General features: G+C 41.3%; 2 protein-coding genes across 8 annotated transcripts in view; one reads left to right on the top strand and one right to left on the bottom strand.

Annotated features, from left to right (window-relative positions):
* The window catches only part of IFT140 (intraflagellar transport 140), a 77631-nt gene that overhangs the window by 34016 nt on the left and 25455 nt on the right, over window positions 1-18160 (top strand). The window lies entirely within an intron of this gene.
* TMEM204 (transmembrane protein 204) overlaps window positions 1-18160 on the bottom strand; it is a 28622-nt gene that overhangs the window by 3743 nt on the left and 6719 nt on the right. Inside the window, exon 2 of the mRNA XM_415054.8 lies at window positions 11160-11315. Coding sequence (XP_415054.1) covers window positions 11160-11315 — 156 coding nt within the window. The remainder of the gene's footprint in view (window positions 1-11159; window positions 11316-18160) is intronic.

Below are 18160 nucleotides of genomic sequence, written 5' to 3' on the forward strand. Positions count from 1 at the left end.
AGAAGCATTTGCTGCAAAGAAAGTCCAACATACTCTGGATGAGTTCTAAAATGTTGAATTCTAAGGACAGCGATGAAACTCCTCCTTGATTTTGTCAGTCAAGTTCTCTGGGGCATCATGAAGTCTAGTAGGTATATGCTTGTTCAGTCTGATTATAAATGAACAAATTTCACCTGGGAATTGTGGCCACGTGGAACACAGTTACAGAGATCAGTGACCTGTGCAGTGTCTGCTCATTAGCACTCCAACGTGAGCCTGCAGGCTTTTGGATTCCTTGTTAAAATATACATCAGTCAGGCAATTTTAACCATCGCTGAGTTGGAGAGGGGATTTTAACACACAGGTCATCTAGCATGATTTGCTAAGTGTACCAGTTTGAAAGTTGCTTCTTGACTCCTGTGTGATGAAATGCTGAGTGATGGCTGAGGTAGAAAACTTGTGAAGCTTAACTGTCAAGCTTAAATTGACAAGCTTAAATCTTTTCTTGATCATTAGTGTTGGACGACGTGCTGTATGGCAGATTATGCATGCTTTTTAAAAATCCTGGTTGTTTTGAAGCCAAACTTGTCATCTACATCCTTGAATATGGTACAGAATGTTGAAGGTGTGTCGTTTGTCTTTGAGGGTGTCCACTTTGCTTTATATTCATGTGCTTTGCTCAGCTGAAAGGGGAAAAGTTCTTTCCTTGTGCAGTCAAAACCCCCTCTGAATTTTGTGTTGTTTGGGCCTTCCAGAATGCCGCTTTTGCCCCAGAACTCGTTAATTGTACTTTTCCTTTTCTGTGAAATTTCCTTGACTGCCTTTGAATTCTAATTATGTTGTTTGCTGTTTTCTGGGTCCTGTATGATTTTATGTCTTTATGGTTAGCAGTAATAGCACATAAGATTCTGGCATAGCTGGAAAATAAAATAGTTTTGTCTCATTTCCAGAGTAACACATTTCCTGCAGTCTTCTTCTTGAGTTCACTGTCTTGGTTCTGCAATGTCATGGCTTTGAGAGCAGAGTGCACCAGCTGTAATGTGCTTATAGAGAATTTCTCTCTTCATCTCTGTTTGAGGTCTTTAGGTATTTATACAAATGTTTTGCTCCTTAGAGGTTGCTGTCCACTTTTCTCATACAAAGACAGGAAGCTGAGAGAAAGGAAGGTTGGTTGTAATTCCTATGGCAAAGCTGCAGACTGGTTTCTTTCCCTTCTGGTTTAAAATTCTCAGAGGAAGGAGGGCACTGAGGTGCAAAGCAAGGCACCCATCTTACTGATGAGTCTGCCTGCTGCATCACAGAATTTTGTTATTGCTTTTCTTTTTGAGTTCCTTTTAGAACTTTCTTCCAGTTCACGTTTTCATGGGGAATAAAAAAAACCCCACATTAAATAGTAAAGAAAAAAAAAAGTGTGACACAAACCATAAGACCTGTCAGATGTACCAGCTGGATGTGAAATAGCTTAATTCATGTGCATTTTAATGAGTTCAATTTATTACTTCTTGAGCAGGAACAAGCTTTGAGCCTAATCAGCAAGCACTTACACGTACCTCTGAGGGTTAGTTAATTGTTAATAGTCTACCTTATAACTACCTTGCAGTATGCTCTCTTGGCAGAGGAAGCTAGGTGAGGATCACCAGTTGCACAGAGTAACCCCGGTGGCAGGTAGTGCCTTGCAGCTTAGTGCTCAGCTGCTGAATTGTGACTGATGCCTTCCTGACAGCAGGTCTATGAGTTTTTACTGTTATCTCTAACATGCAGAAGCAATGGATCATTTATGCTTCCCATTTCCTTACTGAAAGTCAGATCTGCTTGTGCTGGGAAAAGTCTTTAGGACTGTGTATAAGCTGTACTCCCCTGGGCATAACTTTGCCTCATCGTTTGCCCTGTCTAGCTGAGGCAGCATAGTCAGTTTCTTTATGGCATTACACAGGTAGGTAAATGCTGTAAGAATACTTTCAAGATATTTTTTTTCCCAAACACACAGCTTTTAATTATACTGGTTATCTTTTTATTTCTGCTTATCACTTATGGTCAGTTACTGTCCTGAGTGGCTGCACATCTCTGTGCTAGATAGGCTGACTTCATGAGCATCCTTCTATCTGATGGAGAAATTATCTGCCAGGAAAAAGAACTAAGGCTTCCTTACAGGGCTCAAAATAAAACTATTTATGTTAGCAAGACTATTTCCCTTCACAGGCCCTTTGCCTGAACCCTAGATCAGACGAGCAGCCAATCATGCAACAGGCTTTCTCTTCTTTTGCAGTTTTGTGCCAGTGTCTGAACGAGAGGGAACTCAGAGATAATCAGTTTCAGAACTCCCTGAGTTGGCAGATAGCAGGAGTGAGTCACTGGAGCTCTTCAGTGGAAAACATAGCATCTGTTTAGAATTCTTTGCAATGGGCTAGACAGGAACTGACATTTAAGAACGAAAAAAGTATGACAGGAGTGGGAGAGTTGGAAGCACATTACTCTACAGTTTCCACGATTAATCAGGGAAAGTAGATATATATATATATGTGTGTGTGTATATATAATTTTGGCAGGCCTCTTTTATACGGCTATATCCAAGCTGTCTGTTCTGTCAGGCTAATGGGTAAAACCTTGCAAGTTATCATGTGTACCACGTGGTTGCAAATCACAGTGTGTTGATGCAATAGTAACTAATTTCTGTAATGAAAGAGAGAGAAATTGAAATTTGACTAATATTTTACTAATATAGCTAAAGCAGAGTATTTTCATGGAGTTCTCATCTCCTGCTTGTTTACAGCCTTCACTGTGGTCGTTACAAGCAGTAGGAATTTAAATCAATATTTTAATGTGTTGTCTTGAATATTCCTGAAAATTCATGCAGTGTATCACTTGTGAAAATCTGCTGTAAGAGAAACGGTGCTGGAATTCAACTGCTGCTGGTAGTTATGTAAAATGGGTTTAAATAAGTTGTTAATGTAAATATGCCAATGTCCAGTTGTGTTGAACTTCATCCCGCTGTCCTCAGCCTGTGCAGGTTGTTCTGTAGGGCCTTCCTGCCCTCAGGCAGATCGACACTTCCCCCAGCTTGGTGTCATCTGCAAACGTACTGAGGGTGCACGCAATGCCCTCATCCCTCACCAATAAAGAGATCAAACAGGACAGGCCCCAGTACTGACTCCATGACAACTGGATGTAACTCCATTCACCACCACCCTCTGGACCCAGCCTTCCTGCCAGTTCTTTACCCAGCAAAGAGTATACTTGTCCAGGCCATGGACAGGTACCGCTTCTGCAGGAGAATACTGTGGGAGACAGCGTCAAAGGCTTTGCTGAAGTCTAGGTAGACCACATCAACAGACCACTTTCCCTCATCTACCAGGCTGGTCACTCGATCATAGAGGGAGATCAGGACCCACCTTTCATGGACCCATGCTGCCTGGGCCTGACCCCCAGTTGTCCTGCACATGCCGCATGATCTCACTCAAGGTGATTTGTTCGATAAGCTTCCCTGGCACTGAGGGCAGGCCGACAGACCTGTAGTATCCTGGATTCTTCTTACAACTCCTCTTGTAGATTTGAGTTACGCCGGCAGGTCTCCAGTTCTCTGGGACCGCTCTGGTTGACAAGGAATGCTGACAGATGATGGCTTGGCTATCACCTGTGCCAGCACCCTCAGCACCCTTGGCTAGATCCCCTCTGGCCCCATGGACTTGTGACAGCCCAGATGGAGTAGTAGGTCTCAAACTGTTTCCACCTGAATCGTGGGGGGTTTATTCTTCTCTCCATCTGAGACTTCCAGGTCAGGGGTAGAGTACCCTGAGGATAATTGGTCTGACTTTTAAAGAGAGATGTAAAGAAGGCATTGAGAACCTCAGCCTTTTCCTTATCTTCAGTGCTCACATTCCCTGCTGCATCCAGTAAAGGATAAAGATTCTCCTTAGCCCTCCTCTTACTGTTAAAATATTTGTAAAAATGTTTTTTGTTCTCTTTTATTACAGTGGCCAGGTTGAGTTCAAGCTCAGCTTCTGCCTTTCTGATTTTCTCCCTGCATGTCCTAATAAGTTCTCTGTACTCTCTCAGAGTTGCCCATCCCTTCTTCCACAGAAGGTAAACTCTTTCTCTCCTGGAGTCTCTAAGTTCCCTCTTCATCCACACTGGTCTTCTTTCCCAGCCTGCACTTGCACCTCCAAGAGTTCCTTCTTGAGGTTCGACCAGCCTTCCCGGCCCCCTTTACCCTTCAGGACTGACTCCCAAGGGACCCTCCCTACCAATGTCCCAGCCAGTTCAAAGTCTGCCCTCTGGTATTCCAAGGAAGCAGTTTTGCTGAGCTCCCTCCTGACTTCGCCAGGTATAGAGAACTGTTCCATTTTGTGGTCACTGCCCAGGACAGCTCCTGACCTCCACATCTCCCATCAGTCCTTCTCTGTTTGTGAGTAGTAAGTCTAGTGGTAGGCACTCCTACCGGCTGCATCAGGAAGTTATTTCCATACCATGCTGCTGGGATATATTTCTTCCATACCCTGAGTTTAGTTATGAAAATACTAAATATTTTGGACTAGATTAATTTCATTTCTGTTGGATAGCCATGACAGGGCTTTTAGATGCATGGCTGAATTCCCCTGGATTAATTTAACTGGGAAGAAATGTATTTCAATCAATTTCATGTCACTTATTGTGTATTGTCTGAAAGTCTGCACAGAGGCCAGATCTTTATTAAAAATCCTGATGAGATTACTTAAAGTACTTTATTTTCCCAGAGAACTGCTGTTTATCTCTAGTTGTTTCCCATCTGTAGCAAAACAAGCCTGAATGGGGGGGCTTTTCCGCTGGGGAAGGAAACAGATAACAAATTCACTAGGAAGACTTTTGGTTGGGACAGTGTTTGACTGTTGGTGGGGGTGGGTTTGGGAGAATGCTACTTTTTGAACTTGTATTTTAGATCTGTGTACTGAACTTCCTGTTTGACCGTGGCTGGCCATAAGCCAGCTGCAGACTTCTAGCATTTTAAAAGAACTTTCATAGTCACTTTGTACTTCTGTGTTTTTTTTTTTTCCCCCAGACACATGCTGAATTGTATAAATCTTCTCAGTACACTGATGCTGCCTTCTTAGATTCACAATACCGTGGAATCATTGAGGTTGGAAAGGACCTCTAAGACCATCCAGTCCAACCGCCCGCCTACCACCAGCACTGCCCACTAAACCACATCCCTGAGTGCCATGTCTCTGTGGTTCTTGAACACCTCCTAGGAAATGACTCCCTGAGCAGCCTGTGCCAATGCTTACAAGTCTTAAAATCTTAGAAATATACTTTTTAAAAATTTTTAATTTTTTTTATTTTTTCCTGGGCTGGTAAAAAGCCTCTGTCAGGAACAGGATTAATGTGCCTCAGGAAGCAGTCTTATCCCCGAGCTCCCTGCTATACAAGAGAGCACACAGCAGGCTAATTTCTCTAGACAAAGAAGCCAACTTAGTAGGCCACTGCTGCAATGGTTTCTAATCCTCTTCTTAAAGCTTGTCCTGTATGGTGACTTTTGCTGCCAGAAAGAGGAAGAAAAAGGAAAACAGAGCAGCCAGCCTGTTCAGAATTCACAAACCACCCCTATGCTGTATAATAGCAAATAGGGGTGTGAGGAGGATGCTTCGTTCCCTTCTCTACATACTCTACATACATACTTTATAAGGGATGATTTCACTGCTCTGAGTTGCAAGCCTGGATCATCTGCTTGTAGAAGTGCATTTTATCAAAATGATGTAGGTTCCCAGACCGTGAATGATGTAGGAGTTAATGTAAATGATTAATCAGTTAACATATTTTCCTGTATCAGCTTGGTACAAAGGAGCTGTTACAGTGCAAGGTGAGTGCAGAGCTTCTGTAATAGTTCTGTGCTCTTTGTAGTATGAGCCTGAGAGCTGTAGGAGTATGCGTGTTGTGGTTATGCAAACATTGCATGGTGCCTCTGAATCACAGGCAACTAGAGCTGATGAAAGCTTTGCCTTTGTCCTAAGCAGATCGTGTGTCAGACAGGTAAGAGCTCTTGTCAGCCTGAGCAAAAAGCTGCAGAGAAGAATACTGCAGAGAAAAGCAGTCATTGACAGATGATACTTGTAGACATTTTAGTGGTGGTCATTTGTCTTTAAGGGTGAGCTGCAGTTTTCAAGGACTGCTCTCCATCTTCTGATGCATCAAAGGACAAACAGTAGCTTAACGCTGAATTTAGCTCAATGGCTCAGGCTGAAACTTCGGGAGATATCTCCAGCTCAAATATTTTTTGCTTATAAACTGATTTTTAAATGTTTTTTTTTTTTCCCATGCATAACTGTATTATTTCTAGTGCAGCCATAAAACCTGTTCCTTACACTTTTATATTTATCTGGTAATACTGTCATCTTTATAATGTGCCATATAAGAATCTTTATAAGAATGTGCCATTGATGTTGAGAGGTTTTAACTAATTACCTGCTACTCAAATCTGTATTTAGACTTGAAGAATACAGGCAGATTATCTTCTGTCTGCAGTTTTACCAGCTGAAGAGTTCAGCACACTTCTGAGCTACCGCCCTTCCCATTTGCTGGTTCAGCTGCTCAGGTGAAGCATGTCAGTCAAAATAAGCAGGATAGTCTTCCATATTTTAAGATCTTTCTGGTTAATTTTGCAGACATTGAAAGCAAGATCTCTGAGGTCTGCAGTCCACATAAAGAACATGCAAGTTTTGGTACTGCAGTAAAATAAGTGAGAAAGTTCTTTCTTTTTCTTACAATTTTTAGACTGAGAGTCATTAATTTGCTTTTTTATTCAGGAATTATTAGGCTAGAGCTCCATAGCATCTCCTTTTAAAGCAGACCTTGCTTGTGGGTGCTGTGAAGGCAAAAGGTGGAAGGAAATTATACAGAAATCGGGATCACGTTACTATCATTATTACAGTCAGCTATATTTTCCAGTGGCTGCTTTGCTGTTCTGTTCTGCATTAAGATTTTTCTGGATATCAACAGATCTGAGGTTATAATACTGAGAAGGAAGAGAGAGGGTAAATGGTCTAATGCTCTTTTGTTTTGTTTTTTAAGGCTTAATAGCACATGCATGAATATGTATGAACTCAGGTTGCCTCAGCCGTGTTAGGATCTGGAGTGAAATATACTGTCAGCTGAAAAACGCAGTAGGAAAAGTTAGAATGCAAGGCTTGAAATTCAGAAGAGGTAAAATTGTAATGATTTGGCTATAAGTGACAAGCTCAGTGGGGGCACAAAACATTTTAATCTTCAGGATATTCAGTATTAAAGTAATTTGATGCTGATAAGTAATTTGAATGAATATTAACAATTATTATTCAGGTTTATTCCAGTCTTGGACTTTCAGAAACCAGGATGAGATCTAACGTAAAGGATATTTTATTGTAGCTCTCTTTCACTGTTTCTAACATTTCTCTCTACTGCCTAATATTCACCATTGTACAAAATAGGAGTCTTGGCTGGAATACATTAGCTGGGATCTAGTCTGGCAGGTTCCTGCTTGCAGTAGATTAATATTTTCTGAAGTGCTCTTTATTTCCTATCCTACTATGGATTTCCCCTTAGAACTGCTTGAGTTACTGTTACCCATCCTATGCTCAGCACATTGAGTTTGAAACAGTTCCTTGGAAAAAAAACAGCAAAGAAAAGCCTTCTGGAGGGAAATTTCTGAGCAGTGACACAAAATTCCACATACAACACTGGTTCCATTTTCACCACATTCCTTTTCCAAAGCAAACAGTTTGCTTTCCTGTTAACTGGGAGGTGTGAGGTTGCAGGGCTCTGGAGCTGTGTGAATCCCATTGCTGGCCCAGGAGCAACACTGTTTGCTCTCTTCTTTCCTTCCTCGTTGCTTCCTGGGGCTTTATTTTCTGTCAGAGGTCCATCCTTTCTGAATAGCAGTCAAACACTTGTGCAGGTGGCAGAATGAAGTCTGGAGTCTCTCATGGGACCAGAGATGGTTGGTTTGAACTTGCGGTAGGGTATGGAAGGTGATGTTTAGCATGCTTAGTTTTTTAAAGCAAAAATGACTTCCTTCAGAGTTCAGGAGACTGTAATGAAACCCATGCAAGGCTTTAGCTGTGCATGCTGTGACTGATAATAAGTAAAGGGCAGGTTCACATTGCTTCTGAGCTGCATACTTAAATCTTGGATTTTAAATCCAATAATGTTGGATTTCACTCTCAGTACTGCTAATTTTGTTTTTACCTGCTATTGACACAAAAGGTAGAGATCAGACATGCACAGGAGTTGGAGGGAACACGATCCAAGATACGTTTTCTCTAAATCACTGACTGAGCAATTGCAGAACAAATCTCCCCAGAGTATTTGGTTTTAGGGGAAGAAAACATGAGCTGGGTGCTTACATTTTCAGTATGTAGCTGGTTGACGTTTGAAAGTGTAATAAATTGCCCAGACAATATTCAGGAAATATTTAATAAGATCTAAGTATGTACATTCTAGAATTTTGTTTTTCCTTCTCACACAGATCATCTGTCTGGACTAAAATATATTGGTTTAACCCTTAAAATATCCCCTCTTTGTCTGCGTTACTCAATATGTAGGGAAAACAGGCTTTGTAACAGGACTGGAATTCAGTGAATTGAACTTGGGTGAAAGCAGAGGGTCTTTCACAGAAACTTAATCTGTAGCTGCTTTACTGTTAAATGAGAGGTGGTTTATTTGAGGAGTCTTTGTCATCTTTTGACCTTGAACCGACTAGCCTGAATGCTGGATGTGATCATCTAGGATGTGTGTTCCTGGGAAGTCGTGACAAAAGACTGTACTATAAGACAGATGGAGTAGATTCTCAGCAATTCAGCTCGGGCAGCTGCATGGACAAAGTACTTCTGGACAATCCACTGTTCTTTTCTGATGCTTTGCTGCACTTGAAAACAGACGAAATGTTGTTCATCCTTGGGGTGGAGGCTCAAAGGCAAAGCGTTGCCTGTGGTTTGCAGGGCAAGAGGCAGCCCCTGTCCTCCCCTTTATTAAAGAAACTGTGGTGTCCTAGGTGTAGCAGCAGTCCTTCACCAGAACAACAGAAATGGTGGGCTTGCTCATGATTTGCACATGTGTTTTGTCTGATATCTGCCAGAAATAACATTAGCCACGATGCATAAAATGCTGTCATCTGGGCTCAGTCCACGGTGTTTGGTTTGCGTGGCTGACTTCTGTGGCCTGTTTGGGTGGCCCAACATTGCAAAGCACATCTTTCTTTCTGAAAGAGGAAACGGCCCCTTCTGTCAGTGCAAGCTGTACTTTGAACTGCCTGTCCTGAGAGGACAGACCACCGCTTTACTGAGGCAATCAGCATTCATTTGCCACCATTCTGGCAAATTAGAGAGGTTTCCAAGAAGGCAGTTCTATATTGAGATCATGGCAGATATTAGGACTTTTTCTTTTAAATACGCATTCCCAAAGCTGGTGGTTCTGGATATCTGAAAGGAATTAATTTAATGTAAAATCTGCATTAAGCAAATGAGGTGTAAAATGGGTGCTGTGGTACTGACTGCAAGACAGACAGCCATCTGACAGCAAAGGAGAGCACAGCGTAATTGTAAAGGAGGATGACTGGGGGGGAATAGCTACCAAAGTCATTGCATCATTTGTGCGGATGGGAGAGCTTGGATTCATGTAGCATGATGTCTTTCTGTGTAGCTGTCATGAGCTGCCAGATCCTTCTCCTCGCACCTTTTGAACACAGACAAGCAGATGAACTCCTTGATTCAGCAGCTTCTTCAGCCATTCTCATTAGTGTTTTGTTAATCACTCTGACTCTGGCTTTCTTCCCTTCTCCCCTCCCAGCACTGGGGATTTCAAGGTTCAGCTTGCATAACAGGTAATAGCAGGCATTTCCTCCTCCTGTGTCGGGATATCCTGGCGCCCTTCAGTCTCTCTCTGACTGTGTTTAAAACGGACTCCAGCACAGGAAAAAAAAAGTCTAAAATTAGCAGCCTTGATAGAATAAAGGCACAGGGCTGTCCACTGCGCTGTCTGTCAATGAAACAACAAATCTAAACAGGGCCAGAATGCATTTCCTCTGTGAAAAACAGACATGCACAGTTTTGGGGAGGAGGAGAAGGAGTGAGAATAAAGCCAGCATTGCACCTGAAGATCAGGGAGAGTTATGCAGAAGGTATCCAGGGTTGCAAAAGACCATGGTGTACGTAAGGCTGTAGGGAGGCTGGTCTGTGGTGAGGCTGTATGTCTGGCTTTTCATTGCACTGAGCCAATGCACCTGGAAGCTGGATAGGATGCTTTGAGAGATACAGAAACTGTTACTGCAGTCTCCTCTTGTTTGAAGTTCAGCTTCACCCTTAGTGAGGGTGGTTATTGCTATGGGAACCATATTTAAATAACCTGGGCTAGATGCTGGTCCTGTAGCAGTGTGGGCTGGAGGTCTCAGATTTATATCATTCCAGATATTCAGTGTTTAAAAAAACAACAACAGCGATTATAACCTATTGGGTATATTAATGATAATTATATGCTTTTAATGTGGACTTGTAGGCAATCTGGATGTAATACTCCATTAATGATGGTTTCATACCTGGATTTTTATAGGATTAGCATAATAAATACCGAGGGACTTTATGTAAAGAAGAAAGGTATTACTGCAAAACTCTCGATATGATACTGTGATAAAACCGTTTCCTCCTTCCCTCACTCATTTCTATATACATTTTTTTATCTATGAGAATTGCTGTGAGAATTCTCAACAACTGTCCCTGTTAAAATTTGAAAGATTGCAAGACACATTTGTCTATCAAAGTCCAGCTGATCTTCACAGTGCAAAATTCAGTTAGCTGAAAGCAAAACAAACGTGTTTCAGCAAGACTTCAGAAATTTTTCCTGTCGTTCTGCATTCAAACAGCTGCTGGGGTGTATTCTGTCCTGCTAAATGGTGGGAATACACTGCATTGATTTTATTTCTTTCAGGTTTCCTAGGAAATCAGAATGGCTTAGTCTTCTGCCAACTTAGAAAAAACATTCTGATATTTCCAGCATGAAAGCTTCTAGTCATATACTGCAGAATCTTGAGGAGAGAGCTTTTAAGAGACAGTGTGTGTTTACTTTGAGATTTGGGCCTTTTGGCTATGCTTTGTCACTTGAAGGTTTCTCTGAGTAATGATCTTTTCCACCTGGATTTAGTAGGGATGAATGAATTTTTCCTCAAAAAAAAGAAGTGTACTTACTGGCAAGCTGGAACACAGCAGCAATGGCCTCCTCCCACCACTGGGTATCCTGAGAAATGATCGGTATCTCCACCAGACCCAGGACGAAGATGAGCTGCCCAGCAGTCAGAGCAACAGTAGCGATGAGGTTACAGGCACGCATCATGTCAAACTGCACTGGGGAAACATGGGAAGGAACCCTACAGTTAAAATGAGGTTAAAAAAAAAGGAGGGGAGGGTGTTGAGGGTGAAAAGAAAATTAAAAAAAATCCTGGCTAAGCAGGTATGTAAAACTTCTCAGTCCATAGAAAATGATTCTTACCTATCTTTCCCACTCCTGACCATCTCTTAATCTTAACCCTTTTAACTGCATTTTCTGTGGTCTGATTAGGAACAGGTTTTCTTTAGGAAATCTTTCCTTTAGTTAATGAAAATCCTGTCACTTTTGCTTCAGTACCAAACAATCTGGGCTGAAGCAAACAGCCCACTTTCAAGGATAGTCCACCAAAAGCACTTGGCCCTGCAAAGATTCTGTGTGTAATTAGCAGTCAGAGTTGTGTGTGGCAGGAACTGTCATTTTGTTCTGCATTTGTATGGCACTGATTGAAATGGAACCTTGGTTCATGGTTTGGGTTTTCAAGGCCCTAAAACAATCATCTCAGGGCAGAAGAAATCTGTAGCTCTCTTGTCCTTAAGCATTCTGTGTGCAAGTGCTGATATATTACTGGTTTAAGAGATGTTGATAACAGAGCATTAAATAGAGAATTCTTAAATCTTCCTTCTTTTAACATTCATTAATCTTTTGGACCCTCTGAGAAGACCCTTGTATTTCTTGCTGTGTAATGATGTCAATGTTTGACAGTTCTGAATTAAGTATTCTGCCATCATCTACATGTAAAAGAAAAGTTATTTGACCTTATATATTTGTACACGTTAAAGATTAAGGATAAAGAACAAATGCAGAAATAATTACAGATATTTATATCTCAAGTCTTGGATAGAAACCTGATTCAGCTGGCTGCTGGATAGAATATATTCACTGCAAAGTTCAGTCCTTTCAGTCAGGCTTCTTTTCCTACTTTTCCTGTTAACCTGGTGGATGTCCTGTTTTCATCCTTTTCCTTCCTCTCGAGCAAAAAGGTGGGTTTTGTAAATATCATTGTGCCAGTTCAACATCTCTTGCCAATATGTCACTGCTATTCTGAAATAAAAGCAGCTCAGTGTGCAGAGTATTAGAAACAGAAAGACTCCAGACATTAATTTTCATCAGGTTTTCACAAGTGGCTTAGCTGATATGATTGAATTTGGATGCACCAACCACCCAATTTTTATTTTCCGGGAAACTGTTGACAAAAGATGAGTTGTCAGCTAGAATGCTTTGCCTAAGGCCTGTTTCTATTTTGGCAGCAGGTTTCTGGATCTCAGTGTCTCCAGACCTCACAGTGCATTTTTCCTTTCTGCAGAATATGTTGGAAAGCTCATTGTTCCCACTGCACACTACTGGGCAGTAAGGCTTTGTGTAATTTGTTGTACTGATTTCTTCTTGTGGAAAAAGCCTATCTTTTTAACCTTAAGTTTCCATGAACAGCCCATTGAATGACTGAAGAGCTGATACCTAAGAAAGCAGACAGCAGTAGAGAACAAAGAGAGTTATTCTGATCTCTAGTTCAAGTAATACTTGAGTCATGCTTGCCAAGTGGTTGGATCTTGTCATTCTTTGCCACCTTAACCCTTTAGCTGAGACTGAAATTCCTGACCCTCTAAGAAGTGCAAAAAACCCCACAACTCCTTGATAGAAACAAACAAGAGTGAACTTCATAGAAGCAACCATTCTGTACAGTCTACTGGCGTGAGCCATCAAAACAAGTTTATTCTCTTCATTACTCATCTTTAGCTCCCAGTGTTGTAAGAAACAGCTCATTATTTAGTTAAACTTCAGTAAAATATGATATTTCATCTTAAGGAGTTAAATAAGAACCAGACACCATTCAGCTTTTTCACATTAAGTAAAATGTTAAGCTTATAATGTTTTTTGTTTGTTTTCCTAGTGAGTTCATTTCTGACAAGGGAAGAAATTTTCACTTAAATATTTCACTTAAAATATCTTACCTTTTAGTGTTGCCCTTTATAACTTCTGAATCCACAACACGGATTCTGAATCTACAATTCTAGCACTTGCCACATTTAACAGTTCTAGCTCATGAAGTATGGTGGTTGACAGTCAACCATATTCAGATACAGCTTTGAGCTTTGTATCAGCAAAATAGTGAACATCAGGAGTGTTTTTTGCATTCCCACTTATGTAGATTTCTGTAATACTTTGAGGACCAGTGCTTGCTGAAGAGAGTAACTACTTTGAAATAAGAAATGCACTAGGAATAGCAGGCTTTCAGCCACTGATACAAAAACATTTGCATTTGTCAACAGCCATCTGTAGTGTCAGATAGAAAAAGTACTTCATTTGCAGTCATAGTGAATTCCGTTGTCTTGTCTGCTTATAATATACATGAATTTTAAAATAACAATAATAATTAAAAAAAAACAACAACCAGGAAACGACCCCCCTACACATACACCAACAAAAGGGACCAAAAAAACCTTTGGATCTAAAGCTTATCCCAGGGTCGGTACCCTTTGGGCCTAAGATATTGTGTCTTCACTGCTCCTCATGTCTTCTTTTCAACTGAACTGTTATAAATCCTACTGGCTTTGTCAATGAATTAGGATGCATTTAGCATTCTAAAAGTTTGACAATGACTAATTCAATTTATTTCAACAGCATTTGTTATAATTTAGTCTTGAAATAATAGTTCAGTGTTCATCATCTTGTCTTGCTGTTGGAGTGCAGTAGGCTGCGGAATGCTTTGCTTGCAGGAACTGCAGTCTTAGGGATGCTCGTTCAGTTAACATCCTCCACTACTCAGAGACATAGAAGTACAACTACTGTTCTACGTATCTGTTGCTTTCAACTAATAAACTCACAAATGGCCCAAGTTGGAACTGCAGCAGGATGACAGGAACAGAATTAGGAGGAGGCAGTTGGTGCGATCTTATGAAGCATGAAAGCAATTATTTTTGTGGAATCAGGTGGGACAATAACGGAGTGCCCTTCCACATTCCCTATTGGGATATAGCTGTTTCATTCTAACACTTTTAATGTATGATCTGTCATCTCTTTGTTTTGTTCCAGAGTTGTAAGGACTGCTTTTTGAGAGGGAAGGGGATCAAAATTAACAGTGCTTTAACTCCATTCTTTTCTCAGTGGAACTTACTTTACTCAGTTTGGAAATGCCACTCCACAGCTTACTCTGGTTGCTTACTGAGCCATTGTAACTTTACGTGTTGTCAGCTCAGCACCTACTTCTATTTCATACATGTGTGACCCTAAGCTAAGCTTCTTCAACCTGAAACACCCCCATACCAGCCCCTTCAAAAAAGTGGTAGATGTGGAAAGCACTTACGGCCCCAGAGAAGTGGTGTTGTTTCCATCCCTGGAGGAAAAGAGACAGGTGGATGTGGCACTAAGGGATGTGGTTTAGCGATAGGTCTTAGTAATTCAGGTTGGTGGCTGGACTTGATGATCTTGAAGGTCTTAGCCAACCTGGATGAATCTATGATTCTATCTGTACAAGTATCTATGGTTGAGGATAACCTAGAAAATTGAGAAGCATTTTTTCAGAGCCTGCACCCAAAGTCTTCAAAGCTGTGAATTATGCTGAGGAAGGCAAGGCCACAAGGCTGTTCTCATGTTTGTGTAAGTGGTCAATCTAGGCACAAGCAGTCTTTCACAAAGATAGCTATAATAGCATTTTTGTAAGAGCCATGAGGTTCAGTGTTTACCTATGCTCTTTCGGTCTGCCTGCTGATATTTAAATTTTATATATGCAGAAACTCTTCGTTAGCAAGCTGCAGTCCATTCCATATTCCAGTGGGCTTTCCATATTTGTTATAATCGGTATGAATGCAGAGAGGGCTGTTCAACCATATTGATTCCACTACAGCCTTTGTGTTTTTTAAAAGCTTCATTTTTGCAAAAGGATTTATATGTCACAGAACACGAAAGTAAGAGGTTCATAACAGTTGTGTACACAATTATTGGCATTTCAGTTAACCATTAGCTTCTAGAATCTCTTGTGTAAGGCTGTCCTGACAACACAGGTATTTTGGACATTCCACTTTCTTGTTTTGAACTCATTGTTAATGGCACATATCTACTGAAGCTTCACAATCAAAGGCATTTCCTATGGCTAGAACGAGTTGCTTCTAGCAGAACAGAACTGGACACAACAGGAGGTGTTCATAATTATTTTGTGTCTCACACAAGCCAGGAGTGGAGGTCAATCCAGTACTCCTCTGCTTTTGTCACACTTTTCCTTCACCTCCCTTAATGCAATTTAGCTGTTGAGAACAAGGATAGGGATAGTAAGTACTGAACAATTTCAATCCTTTGTTCTAAGTAAGTGACTGTTGTTAAATATTGCAAAGTGCTAATCTCTGACTCTTCCTTTTTGGAAGCTCATCTGGATCGTAATATACTCAGAGAAGTACTTAATTCATGGGCAGGGAATCTAGCTGGGTTTATTGTACAGCTGGGCAGTTTGGGGCCCCAGCTGATGAGTTCTGCTTTGACAGTGACCAGTCAAGGGTCAAAACCCAAACCCCAGGGATGCGACCAGTTCAAATTCCCCATTGTATTGCTCATTTCCTAGACCAGAAGTATCCATCTGGATTAGAAATGTTGATTTGATTTGCTTATTTGCAAGCAGCAATTCAATGTTACATGATAGCCCCAGGGTTATTTGTGCTTTGCAAAAGCAGATTAGTCATACTAGAGAGTAATTCACAGTGTTTCAGAATTATTGGGAAGGATGATCTCATTGAAAAATCAGATGGTGCTAATTGCTGAAGTCTCAGGTTTTCTTCCCCTGTTTTGTTTGCATTTAGGGGAAAAACAGTGATAGGTGGGAATTCAAGCTGTTGACAGATTACATCACAATGTATGTATTCATATTAAGCAGCCTGAGATGTCCTAATACTTATCTACAACTTCCCTTGAGAAACTGCACTTCCAAAATTGTTCGTGTAAACTTCAGTCCAGCTTCTGTAATTCAGTTACCAGCCATGGGAAGAGGTGAGTGAGCACAGCTTCCCTCACTCTGTAGGCACAGTACAGAACCTGCGCATCTCACCATGACTTCACAGCTTACTGCTTGTCATCTAAACTGGAGGAACTGTCTGTGAGCATAATGCTAACCTATCTCTGCTCTGGGACAGAGTGTTTAAATCTGAAAAATCGAATTTCAGTCAGCTCTTAGGAATTCGTTGCGCTGAAGGATAGTACCACCTTGAGCTGCTGCTAATTGAATTGCATCTGTGAGTGTGTTGGTACTTGAGGATATTCTTCTCTTGAGGAAACTCGCTTGTTCCTACTGATTGTGTTAGTGTTAAAATGGTTATGTTATGTTTAACTTCAGTTCTCTTATTCTCAAAAGTTACACTATATGGTATCTATTTACAAGCTGTGTCTGCAGGCTGAGATCATCTGCTGCTTCTGATACAATTTAGTCTGAATTGGCAAAGTAATTAGATTTTCTCTAACATGATGAAGACATTCTGAGTACATGGTTTTCATCTGGAACTTGACACTTTGCTCGGGCCTTAGCCTAGGAAGGGATGCACCTCTTGTTGCTCCTAACAAATCTACTTCAGTAAGTAGTCTGAGAATTCTTTGTACACATTTCCTTAACAGAAGCATAGCTGACAAGTCTTCTGAAAGCCTTGAATGAGAGCCATCTTCTTCACAGCATCTCCCTGAGCCCATAGCTCTGTTACTTACTGCAGCCTTCATGTGTTCACCCTAACTTCTGGGAAGGCACTGCGTTACCAGACACTGCAGAGCTGAGAGCCAGCAGCTTGGTTTTGTTTTGTGCTTCCAAGCTCTGAGCCCTTCCTGTGTGAGTCTGATGAATTCCATTTCTTATTCCTGCCACAGTTAAGGCAGTTAGAAAGGAACAGTTGGTCATGCCCAGGCTTTTTGAAGCCTGCCCATGGTTCGGGTTGGGGGTACTGTGTGGTCCTTTATAGTGGAGTTGTACTTTTTCAACCTTTTCAAATTGCTTTTACAATCCACATCATATTTCAGGAACGCAAAGCCAAGCATCCAAATGTCAGGAAAAGCCAGAACAGTACACTCTGGTGTAAGTGTGCTTATACTGGTTTTTCATGGGAGCATTGATTGGATCAGTGCATGAAGGCACATTGGAAAGGAAAAATGTTGAAGGGATGCTCTGCAGACTTAAATAGCTGTGTGCTCCCAGACCCCACCCAGCCCCCATAGGCCCTACAGCCTATGGCCCCCCTGTCGGGGCCATCTCAGTCCCCACAGAGCTGGTGTGGGCGATGAGCAATGCTGTTGAGATGGAACTGGTGCTGTATTTGGGCACCACAGGGTGGGGACCTGGGCCATATGGGGACATGGGGGGTTGGGACAGGGGCAGATGGGGATGAGGAACATCTGGGGACACAGGGGGATGCACATAGCTATATGCTGTGTAACTCTCTCTACTTGATTTGTCTTGCTGTTACTCATGACCTTGTTCCTTAAGAGCTTTAATTCCGTCCCGGAGAAGTGAATTATGTATTTTTTGGAAGAAACCCTTATTTATCATTCAAAAAAAAATGCACATTAGCCAAACTTCTGGCAATTAATTGTGTGTTCCTCTGGTTTGGATGTCAGCATTGTCACCAAAGGTCAGATGTGCAGAAAGTCCCCATTGCTGACACAGAGAACAGCTGCAGCTGTGCCTTGAGTGTCAAGAGAAAATGCAAAGTACTGAGAAGTTTTTCTTAGTGTGATTACAAATTCACAATACAAAATTAATGAGCAGTTCTGTTGTTTTTACCCTCCTAGTTATCACAGTTTGAATGCCCACTAATCTCTCAGTTCTTAGGTCACTGAATAAATGAGACAGGTTTTGTGGGAAGATGATATGTGATCAAAGAGTTATTCTTCATTTTACAAC

This window comes from Gallus gallus, chromosome 14 (genome assembly GCF_016699485.2).
Source record: "Gallus gallus isolate bGalGal1 chromosome 14, bGalGal1.mat.broiler.GRCg7b, whole genome shotgun sequence".
NCBI lineage: Eukaryota > Metazoa > Chordata > Aves > Galliformes > Phasianidae > Gallus > Gallus gallus.